General features: G+C 53.7%; 1 protein-coding gene across 1 annotated transcript in view; it reads left to right on the top strand.

Moving 5' to 3' along the window:
- The first annotated feature begins 6,602 nt into the window (after positions 1-6,602).
- The window catches only part of LOC120921071 (heat shock protein HSP 90-alpha), a 44,989-nt gene continuing 39,319 nt past the window's right edge, over positions 6,603-12,272 (top strand). The window contains exon 1 of the mRNA XM_040333707.1: positions 6,603-6,776. Coding sequence (XP_040189641.1) covers positions 6,618-6,776 — 159 coding nt within the window. The 5' untranslated portion in view covers positions 6,603-6,617. The remainder of the gene's footprint in view (positions 6,777-12,272) is intronic.

Here is a 12,272-nt window from a genome sequence, read left to right as displayed (position 1 = left end):
CCCCTTCCAGTCCGGCAGGCCCCTACACACGTGTTCATATTTCTCCCAAAATATGTCCAAAGACTCCGGACGGAGAAAGGACAAATCATACTCATAGGAACCTGCCGGACTGATCAGGGCGAAGATATCTGCGGGCGTGAACCCCATCTGTAGAATCTTATCCACCACCGCCCTCCTATGTGGGGGGATTCCACCGCCTTCCCACCTCAGCTGCACAACATTCCTCCTTTTAAACAGGGAGGAAGATAACCCATTCCCATGCTCCTTCCCAGATCCTGCAGCAGCAACACCAGCATAGGATTTCCTTCCACCCCCAGTACTTGCAGTCCTGTCCTTAGACACAGTCACACCTGCCGGCAAAGCGTCTGATTTAGCTGGGATTGTATTAGCAGAGGCAGGACCCACCCCCTCCCCCCGCTCTGTACACACAGCTCCAGTCCTGTCCAATGCAGACTTCTGCAGAGTTGTGGCACTACTGCACCCAGCATCTCCTCCATCATTCGCAGGTACAGCCGCTGTGCCTGGTCCAGGCAAAGTCACTGTATTGTCCATGGACCTCTCCGCAGACTGGCAGTTATCAGGTGTATGCTGTACATTGTCCATGGGCTGACTGCCTGCAGCACTACAACTCTCAGCAAGTTTATTGTCAATAATAAAGTTCCCACCACCATCCTGCACACACACTGTACCTGCTTGCTGGGTTGTCACCTGTGCGATTTTATGGCTGGGATCAGAGCTTCCCTCAGCTGCTGCAGACTCCATGGTGGATCTTGCTCTCTCCACAGGATTGGAAACGGCGTCCATCTTGACATCACCATCCGGGGAAGCCGCATCTGGAGGGGATTCCAACTTGGTTATGAAATCCAGCATGGCAGGACCTTCACCCTCCTGAGACATTCCACATTGCTGGGGTGTGAAGGGGGCAGAGGGCTCAGCGAATGTCAGAGGTGCCTGCACCTCCTCGCTGGCTTCCCCATCCTCCATGCATGAAGCGGCTCCACTTCTCATGCGATTAAATCGCTCCTCATTCTTATATATTTTTTTAAATATTCCGCTCTTCTCCTTCAGAGAATACAGCAAATCCTTCTGTTTCCTCACAGCTTGTTCCAGGTCCTTCAGCTCAGGCCTCAGAGCCGGTCTTTTCTTACTGTATACTTTAGCACAGATCTGTTTTTTCTTTCTGAACTCGGCCATCAAAACCATCAATTTCTCCTCCTCCTTCTCAATCTGCTTCAACTTACTGACAGTCCTCTGTCTGAAGGCTGACAGGGACTCATCTTTCCTTTGGGTAGGCCCAGAATCTTCCACAGGCCTATCCAGGGGGGCCCCGCCCGGCTCTTCCCCAGGATCCAGCATCCCTCCTGGGGGAAGAGAAGCCACTCTAGCCCCTGGTCTCTGGAGCACAGGAGCAAAGGAATTAGCAACCACACCCTTCACTGACAAGGAGTGGAATGGCAGTTTCCCACCATCCCTGTGCCGAGTTCCCGGGTCTGTACACCCGCTGTGCCCATTATGAGGGGTTCCCTCCATCCCTGTGCTGAGTTCCCGGGTCTGTACCCCCCGCTGTGCCCATTATGAGGGGTTCCTACCATCCCTGTGCTGAGTTCTCGGGTCTGTACACCCGCTGTGCCCATTATGAGGGGTTCCCACCATCCCTGTGCTGAGTTCCCAGGTCTGTACACCCGCTGTTCCCCGTTATGAGGGGTTCCCACCATCCCTGTGCTGAGTTCCCGGGTCTGTACACCCGCTGTTCCCCGTTATGAGGGGTTCCCACCATCCCTGTGCTGAGTTCCCAGGTCTGTACACCCGCTGTTCCCCGTTATGAGGGGTTCCCACCATCCCTGTGCTGAGTTCCCAGGTCTGTACACCCGCTGTGCCCATTATGAGGAGTTCCCACCATCCCTGTGCGGAGTTCCCAGGTCTGTACACCCGCTGTGCCCATTATGAGGGGTTAATTTTGTTTATTGAAAAAATCTTACAAACAACAACGTATATACAATAAAACAAAATAATTGAATATGACTATACAAAACAGAAACAAACACAAGAACATAATAAGCGGTGCAAACCAAATTGCGCACAACATAATCCCTACGGGAGAGCCAGACTAAAGAGCATCACCATGCATGTCACCTTTTATATAAAGTGAGTGGGAACTGCCATTAAGGTGGCTGAGGCTGTTTCCCAGCCTGACTACTCCCTCTCCCTGGAGAACCAGCGCGCTTCGTTGCACCCTGGCACTCTTCATCCATAGAGGATGCAGAACTGAACGAGTCCCATTCATAGTCATCCTCAGACAGTACCGTAAATTTATTCGCCAAAGGCAAAACCTCAGGACTTAAGGTAACTGTACCTCCTTTTTTCCCCTTCTTTTTGCCTCTCCTCCTTTTATCCTCCAACCACTCCATATCATCCTTGGACAACCCGGAGTCAGCAGCCTCCCCACACCCTTCACCCCCCTCCCCCCCATACTCCCTTCCCTTATCTACCCCCAGGCCAGCCTCTTCACCATCCTCCCCACTCCTCTGCACCCCACCATCCTTAACAGGAACCCTGCAGCATCGAGGGAGGGGGACTGGCACCACACCTGATGCACCAGCACCTCTTGCTGCCTCTGCAATTTTAGAAGACACAGAAGGATTGGACACATTCTCTGCAACTGACACCTTACTTACAGACTGGGAAGACACGGACACACTGGGAATTGGCACAGTCTGGGGCACCACGGACACATTGGGAATTGGCACAGTCTGGGGCACCACGGACACATTGGGAATTGGCACAGTCTGGGGCACCACGGACACATTGGGAATTGGCACAGTCTGGGGCACCACGGACTGGGGGGATACTGACACATTGGGAATTGGCACAGTCTGGGGCACCACGGACACATTGGGAATTGGCACAGTCTGGGGCACCACGGACACATTGGGAATTGGCACAGACTCAGATGGACTCACAGGCCCTCCAGCTGTTGAGCTCCGAGCATCCTCCATGTCCAGGCGGAAGAACTCTCTCATGAGCTCAGGCTTATTGTGCACTGCCTCAGGACACTGGCTATAAGGATGTCCCACCGCATTGCACAGATTGCACCTTATGAGGTTACAATCCTTAGCCAGATGTCCTATACCCTGGCACAGAGAGCACTTCATCACTGGACAGGAGGACGCAAGGTGACTCTTGTCTCCACATTTATTGCAGAGCTTTGGTTGGCCCGGATAGAAGATGGTCAGCCTGTCCCTCCCCAGGAAAGCTGAGGATGGCAGATGCTGGACGACATGGTCAATGACTTTTAGTTTCAACTGAGCAGACCATCCCCCCGTCCATATTCCCCGGTCATCCAGAATCTTCTTTAGGGGGCCCAGGACGTCTCCATACCTCCTCAGCCATATACATAAATCCCCCGGTGGTATGGACTCATTACGGACCAGAATCGTGACCACTTTAATGAGGGGCTGGCGGGAGACAAGTTTGGGCATGAGCCCCTTCCAGTCCGGCAGGCCCCTACACACGTGTTCATATTTCTCCCAAAAAATGTCCAAAGACTCCGGGCGGAGAAAGGACAAATCATACTCATAGGAACCTGCCGGACTGATCAGGGCGAAGATATCTGCGGGCGTGAACCCCATCTGCAGAATCTTATCCACCACCGCCCTCCTGTGTGGGGGGATTCCACCGCCTTCCCACCTCAGCTGCACAACATTCCTCCTTTTAAACAGGGAGGGAGACAACCCATTCCCATGCTCCTTCCCTGCTTGTTCCCCCTTCCCAGATCCTGCAGCAGCAACACCAGCATAGGATTTCCTTCCACCCCCAGTACTTGCAGTCCTGTCCTTAGACACAGTCACACCTGCCGGCAAAGCGTCTGGTTCAGCTGGGATTGTATTAGCAGAGGCAGGACCCACCCCCTCCCCCCGCTCTGTACACACAGCTCCAGTCCTGTCCAATGCAGACTTCTGCTGAGTTGTGGCACCACTGCACCCAGCATCTCCTCCATCATTCGCAGGTACAGCCGCTGTGCCTGGTCCAGGCAAAGTCTCTGTATTGTCCATGGACCTCTCCGCAGACTGGCAGTTTTTATCAGGTGTATGCTGTACATTGTCCATGGGCTGACTGCCTGCAGCACTACAACTCTCAGCAAGCTTATTGTCAATAATAAAGTTCCCACCACCATCCTGCACACACACTGTACCTGCTTGCTGGGTTGTCACCTGTGCGATTTTATGGCTGGGATCAGAGCTTCCCTCAGCTGCTGCAGACTCCATGGTGGATCTTGCTCTCTCCACAGGACTAGAAACGGCGTCCATCTTGACATCACCATCCGGGGAAACCGCATCTGGAGGGGATTCCAACTTGGTTATGAAATCCAGCATGGCAGGACCTTCACCCTCTTGAGACATTCCACATTGCTGGGGTGTGAAGGGGGCAGAGGGCTCAGCGGATGTCAGAGGTGTCTGCACCTGCATCTCCTCGCTGGCTTCCCCATCCTCCATGCATGAAGCGGCTCCTCTTCTCATGCGATTAAATCGCTCCTCATTCTTATATATTTTTTTAAATATTCCGCTTTTCTCCTTCAGAGAATACAGCAAATCCTTCTGTTTCCTCACAGCTTGTTCCAGGTCCTTCAGCTCAGGCCTCAGAGCCGGTCTTTTCTTACTGTATACTTTAGCACAGATCTGTTTTTTCTTTCTGAACTCGGCCATCAAAACCATCAATTTCTCCTCCTCCTTCTCAATCCGCTTCAACTTACTGACAGTCCTCTGTCTGAAGGCTGACAGGGACTCATCTTTCCTTTGGGTAGGCCCAGAATCTTCCACAGGCCTATCCAGGGGGGCCCCGCCCGGCTCTTCCCCAGGATCCAGCATCCCTCCTGGGGGAAGAGAAGCCACTCTAGCCCCTGGTCTCTGGAGCACAGGAGCAAAGGAACCAGCAACCACACCCTTCACTGACAAGGAGTGGAATGGCAGTTTCCCACCATCCCTGTGCCGAGTTCCCGGGTCTGTACACCCGCTGTGCCCATTATGAGGGGTTCCCTCCATCCCTGTGCTGAGTTCCCGGGTCTGTACCCCCCGCTGTGCCCATTATGAGGGGTTCCTACCATCCCTGTGCTGAGTTCTCGGGTCTGTACACCCGCTGTGCCCATTATGAGGGGTTCCCACCATCCCTGTGCTGAGTTCCCAGGTCTGTACACCCGCTGTTCCCCGTTATGAGGGGTTCCCACCATCCCTGTGCTGAGTTCCCGGGTCTGTACACCCGCTGTTCCCCGTTATGAGGGGTTCCCACCATCCCTGTGCTGAGTTCCCAGGTCTGTACACCCGCTGTTCCCCGTTATGAGGGGTTCCCACCATCCCTGTGCTGAGTTCCCAGGTCTGTACACCCGCTGTGCCCATTATGAGGAGTTCCCACCATCCCTGTGCGGAGTTCCCAGGTCTGTACACCCGCTGTGCCCATTATGAGGGGTTCCCACCATCCCTGTGCTGAGTTCCCGGGTCTGTACACCCGCTGTGCCCATTATGAGGGGTTTCCACCATCCCTGTGCTGAGTTCCCGGGTCTGTACACCCGCTGTGCCCCATTATGAGGGGTTCCCACCATCCCTGTGCTGAGTTCCCGGGTCTGTACACCCGCTGTGCCCCATTATGAGGGGTTCCCACCATCCCTGTGCTGAGTTCCCGGGTCTGTACACCCGCTGTGCCCATTATGAGGGGTTCCCACCATCCCTGTGCTGAGTTCCCGGGTCTGTACACCCGCTGTGCCCATTATGAGGGGTTTCCACCATTCCTGTGCTGAGTTCCCGGGTCTGTACACCCGCTGTGCCCATTATGAGGGGTTTCCACCATTCCTGTGCTGAGTTCCCGGGTCTGTATACCCGCTGTGCCCATTATGAGGAGTTCTCACCATCCCTGTGCTGAGTTCCCGGTCTGTACACTTTGGCCAGAGTTCCAGGAAGTTGATGGAAGCGTACATGCCATGCCTTTTACCTGCCTGCTTCCTGTCTCCTCTGTTGCGGTGCATGGTGGGGTGACTGGTTCCTGCACAGGATTGACGTCATCCCTCTCCAACCAAAGACCTGCTCTCAGAAAAAGATGTCAGCAAAAATATAAATGCCCCTCCCCCCAAAGTTTCTGGGGCAGTTTAGAAATTGATGCATGTGATGGATAAGAAGAAGAGTCCAGAGTTCAGTTGTGAGCCGCTGAGGAGGATCTATAATGACCGCAGGAAAGGGAGGAAGCTGTTAGCGGTGGCAGTTCACAATTGGCAGTTAGGTCTGAGCCTTTGTTTTCAACCAGCAGTTCAGAATTTGCAGTTTCCACATGAGTGGTTGCCATGGGTTGCACAGAAACAATTTCTAAAACCCTCCTATCCTTTTCAGCCAAGGGAGCCGCCATCTTGGCCTCTGTTTCATCGGCCACTCCCCTGATGCTGCACATGTGATCAGTTATGACACCAAACATTTGATTGTTTGGTTGAGAGCACAAGCAACTGTGAAAGCCGTGAATGTAACAGTTGTTTTAACGATTAAATCGATGGGTTTAGCTCCACTTAAGCCTTTATATAAGGAAGCCTGCTCTATGGAATGTCCACATGGCGGTGGTTGGGCTTGATTGGCCAGCCTGGGATGAGGTATGCACACGGGAGGTCATTTATCCCGGCACCCAAGGCATGCTGGGATTGTACACAGAGCTGTGTGTGTGAACCCGATACAATCAGATGGAAACTTCCAGCCCTCAGAAGAGACATCTCGAGTCTTCTAGGAACGTTTTCCTGCCAGCAATTTGTAAGATTTTCCTCATACTTGAGCCTCATGCCTAACGGGTGTAACATACATGTGGTGGCAGGAGGCGTGGCCTTTAAATATGCCTCCTGGGTGGCCTGAGGTTGTGCGACGAGAGCGTGCACACGGACTGCGCTGTCATCAACCGCTCTCAGTCACGGCTTCTGATCAGGAGCCAGTGCAATGGGCTTCCAGTCATGTGACCGCACTGCTGTGAGAGCCAATCACAGCGGTCACATGATAGCAAAGCAGCGCCGCATCCCAGGCATCAAACCTATCTAAGGCCTCGCCGGCCGCTTAGCCACTGTGCCTCCGATTTTCTTGCAGGTGTGAGGGGAAGGTGCACCCGCCAGCCCCACTGCCACCAGCCCCACCACCGCCACCAGCCCCACTGCCACCAGCCCCACCACCGCCACCAGCCCCATCACCACCAGCCCCAATACCACCACCAGCCCCATTGCCACCAGCCCCAATACCACCACCAGCCCCACCACCATTGTAATATATAATGAAACATTTCATCTCACCATAATGCAGAATCATTGGGAACCCTGAGCTTGTCGCCTGTCGCCAAGATGCAGCGTGTCACTTGCCACCATAGCCTGCCCCCAGATGCAGCGTGTCACTTGCCACCCTAGCCTGCCCCCCAGATGCAGCGTGTCACTTGCCACCGTAGCCTGCCCACCAGATGCAGCGTGTCACTTGCCACCGTCACCTGCTACCAGATGCAGTGCCACTTGCCACTGTAGCCTGCACCCAGATGCAGCGTGTCACTTGCCACCGTAGCCTGCCCCCAGATGCAGCGTGTCACTTGCCACTGTAGCCTGCCCCCAGATGCAGCGTGTCACTTGCCACTGTAGCCTGCCCCCAGATGCAGCGTGTCACTTGCCACCGTAGCCTGCCCCCAGATGCAGCGTGTCACTTGCCACCGTAGCCTGCCCCCCAGATGCAGCGTGTCACTTGCCACCGTAGCCTGCCCCCCAGATGCAGCGTGTCACTTGCCACCGTAGCCTGCCCCCCAGATGCAGCGTGTCACTTGCCACCGTAGCCTGCCCCCCAGATGCAGCATGTCACTTGCCACCGTAGCCTGCCCCCAGATGCAGCTTGTCACTTGCCACCGTAGCCTGCCCCCCAGATGCAGCATGTCACTTGCCACCAGATGCAGTGCCACTTGCCCCCTATAGCCTGCCACCAGTCCGACACCGGAGCCTCAAGAAGGCGAACGCCCCTCCCGCTGCTGATGTGGCTCCACCTGGTGTCAGTGCGGCCCGGGGACCCCTATTTTAGAGCATGCTGGAGTGGGTCCAGAGGAGATAGAATGGTAGTGGCTTCGCTAGGGTTGATGTCACCCCACCGGTGTGGTAAAACATGGTGTCCCCCTCCTGCTAAGTATAGTCCCTCCTCTGTACAGACCCCCTTCATTAAGTATAGATCCCCCTCCATCAGTCCAGACCCCCCTCCCTCAGTACAGACCCCTCACTAAGCATCGATCCCCCTCCCTCAGTACAGACCCCCCACTAAGTATAGATCCCCCTCCCACAGTACAGACCCCCCCAATAAGTACAGACCCCCCTACCCACTTGTGCTAGTAGGGAGGTGGTGGGGTCAGATATGTGCTGGGGGGGGGGGCGACTTCTTACTGCTCACTGTCCCTGTCCCCCTCATCTGTCCATCTACCTACAATACAATAAGCTGAACAGACCTCAGCGTGGGAAATGCACAGCGGTGTCCCCTCCTTTGGCTCCTGTGTACATGTATTGCTGTAAACAGCCGAGGAGGGGTGGCGGCTTCGGTCAGCTCTGCTGATAGAGGCAGGGAGACAGTAGTATAGAGGCGGACATCATAGTGACCCGGAGTGCAGTGCAGGCATCAGTTTCTTTGGTGCTGCCAATACTGACAGGTTGCCCGGCATAATGGAGAGCAGTGGCACGGAGGAGGAGAAAGTTTACTTCACCTCCGCTTTGCGTGCTGGGCAGGAGTCGCGGCTGTGACGCCAGATTCTCAGATGGAGCTGGAGGCAGAGCGAGTGCCAGCGCTATGGCCGGGTTTGCTCGCTCTGTCAATTTCATTCCGGGACACGTGGGCACCCTACCACCAACATGGCTGTCAAATTGGGTGCAGTGCAGCGTCCCCATTGATGTGAATGTGACAGCCTGCATGGAGATGAATGGAACACCTGTACACCCCTATGTGGGTAAACACAACCCTCACCCGGGTGTACGCTGTACTACGTCTGTGTGATCCAAGGCTGGGTTCACACATATGGGAATTGGAGGGTCTCTCGGTATCCAATTTGCATGACAGGAGAGTGAGACCTGCTCTCAATGGCGCCCAGTCACACAGGTCCGGGGCGGCCACAGTCTGGGTCCTGTTCGTCTTTGGTTACGATTCAGGTGCGAATATAGGCCAAAATTTGGACCCGATTCGCAACTTGATCGGTGAACAGGGATGGACCAGACCCAATGCTGTGAACCGCGGCCGCAGCACGTGTGAACCCAGCCTGAGTGCGAATGGTCATCTTGGTCTCAGTCACACCTGGGCTTCATTCATGCCTAGGCTTTATTTACATCTAGGCCTCAGTCACACCTAGGACTTCGCTCAGTCACACCAAGGTAGGGTGACCACATTTCCAAACTGCCATTCAGGGACACCCCCCCCCCCCCTAAAAAATATATGTTTTTTTACATATTTTTGGGGGGCAGGGGCGTATCATGAAATCAGCGGGCACGTGTGCAAGATCAAAAGAGGGCCCTAGGCCCCATCAAATGCAGCCACTGTTCCCCATCAAATGCCACTACTGTGCCCCATCAAATGCTGCCAGTGTGTCCAGCAATTGTTGCTACTGTGCCCAATCTGATGCTGCCAGTGTGCCCATGAAATGTTGCTACTGTGCCCCATCAGATTCTGCCAGTGTGCCTATCAATTGCCGCTACTGTGCCCATCAGATCAGATGCTGCCAGTGTGCCGATTAATTGTCACTACTGTGCCCCATCAAATGCTGCCAGTGTGCCCATGAATTGTCGCTACTGTGCCCCCATCAGATGCTGCCAGTGTGCCCAGCAATTGCCAACAGTGTGCCCCATCAGATGCTGCCAGTGTGCCGATCAATTGACGCTACTGTGCCCCATCAGATGCTGCCAGTGTGCCCATGATTTGCCACTACTGTGCCCCCATCAGATGCTGGCAGTGTGCCCATGATTTGTCGCTACTGTGCCCCCATCAGATGCTGCCAGTGTGCCCATTAATTGTCGCTACTGTGCCCCATCAGATTCTGCCAGTGTGCCTATCAATTGCCGCTACTGTGCCCATCAGATCAGATGCTGCCAGTGTGCCGATTAGTTGTCACTACGGTGCCCCATCAAATGCTGCCAGTGTGCCCATGAATTGTCGCTACAGTGCCCAATCAAATGCTGCCAGTGTGCCCATGAATTGTCACTACTGTGCCCCATCAGATGCTGCCAGACAGTGTCAATTGCCCCTATTTGCTCACCTTTTAAGATGATGATATGGATGAAGTCTGCATCTGTTGGTGGTGGGGCAGGGCAGTCTTCAGCCAGCGCCGGGCGGTCTTCTCTAACTCAGACAGGAGGGGACTCAGGAGTCTCAGGCGGAGGCAGTAAGTCGGGCCGCTCGGGCGGGAGGAGGAGGAGCCAGGCCTGCAATTTACAACAGTGCACCGAGTTGCCCACTTGCCCTGCGGCAGCGGGAGGTCGCGGGACGGACGGTGGTGGCCTGCGCTGGGCTGGGCAGTGGGTTGGAGCATGGAGCAGTGGAGGCGGAGCGTGGTGGAAGAGGTCTGCGCCGCGGTAGTGCTGAGCTGCTCTCTCTGTAAAGAACCGCGGCTGAAGGAGGAGAGGAGGAGGAGGTGGGGGTGGAGTCAGAGAGAGAGAGCTGGGCACGGTCACGGTGACGTCACTGGTTGCTACAAGCGGGGCGGCCTTAGCAACCAGTGACTGTAATTACAGTGGCACTGACTGCGGCAGTGAGTGTGGCAGCCGGCAGGCAGTCCAACGTGTTTGATACTTTGATTCCGGGATACTCTATTGTCCCGGATTGAAGGCTACCGGGACACGGGACAACATTTTCAATTACGGGACGATCCCGGGCAAACCGGGACACGTGGTCACCCTACACCAAGGCTCTATTTACATCTAGGCTTCAGTCACATCTAGGACTTCACTCAGTCACAGCTAGGCTTTATTTATATCTAGGCCTCAGTCACACCTGTGCTTCTTTCATGCCTAGGCTTTATTTACATCTAGGCCTCAGTCACACCTAGAACATCACTCAGTCACACCTAGGCTTTATTTATATCTAGGCCTCAGTCACACCTAGAACATCACTCAGTCACACCTAGGCTTTATTTACATCTAGGCCTCAATCACACCTAGGACGTCACTCAGTCACACCTAGACTTTATTTACATCTAGGCCTCAGTCACATCTAGGACTTTACTCAGTCATACCTAGGCTTTATTTACATCTAGGCCTCAGTCACACCTAGGACTTCACTCAGTCACACCTAGGACATCACTCAGGCACACCTAGGCTTTATTTACATCTAGGCCTCAGTCACACCTGTGCTTCTTTCATGCCTAGGCTTTATTTACATCTAGGCCTCAGTCACACCTAGGACTTCACTCAGTCACAGCTAGGCTTTATTTATATCTAGGCCTCAGTCACACCTAGGACATCACTCAGTCACACCTAGAACATCACTCAGTCACACCTAGGCTTTATTTACATCTAGGCCTCAGTCACACCTAGGACATCACTCAGTCACACCTAGAACATCACTCAGTCACACCTAGGCTTTATTTACATCTAGGCCTCAGTCACACCTAGAACATCACTCAGTCACACCTAGGCTTTATTTACATCTAGGCCTCAGTCACACCTGGGCTTCATTCATACCTAGGCTTTATTTAGATCTAGGCCCCAGTCACACCTGGGCTTCATTCATACCTAGGCTTTATTTAGATCTAGGCCCCAGTCACACCTGGGCTTCATTCATACCTAGGCTTTATTTACATCTAGGCCCCAGTCACACCTAGGTTTCATTCATACCTAGACTTTATTTACATCTAGGCCCCAGTCACACCTAGGTTTCATTCATACCTAGGCTTTATTTACATCTAGGCCCCAGTCACACCTAGGTTTCATTCATACCTAGGCTTTATTTACATCTAGGCCCCAGTCACACCTAGGTTTCATTCATACCTAGGCTTTATTTACATCTAGGCCCCAGTCACACCTAGGTTTCATTCATACTTAGGCTTTATTTACATCTAGGCCCCAGTCACACCTAGGTTTCATTCATACCTAGACTTTATTTACATCTAGGCCCCAGTCACACCTAGGTTTCATTCATACCTAGGATTTATTTACATCTAGGCCGCAGTCACACCTAGGTTTCATTCATACCTAGGCTTTATTTACATCTAGGCCCCAGTCACACCTAGGTTTCATTCATACCTAGGCTTTATTTACATCTAGGCCC

The sequence above is a fragment of the Rana temporaria genome, chromosome 13 (genome assembly GCF_905171775.1).
Source record: "Rana temporaria chromosome 13, aRanTem1.1, whole genome shotgun sequence".
Lineage (NCBI taxonomy): Eukaryota > Metazoa > Chordata > Amphibia > Anura > Ranidae > Rana > Rana temporaria.
The sequence above is the reverse complement of the archived record's forward strand: the minus strand, read 5'-3'. Positions and strand labels throughout refer to the sequence as shown.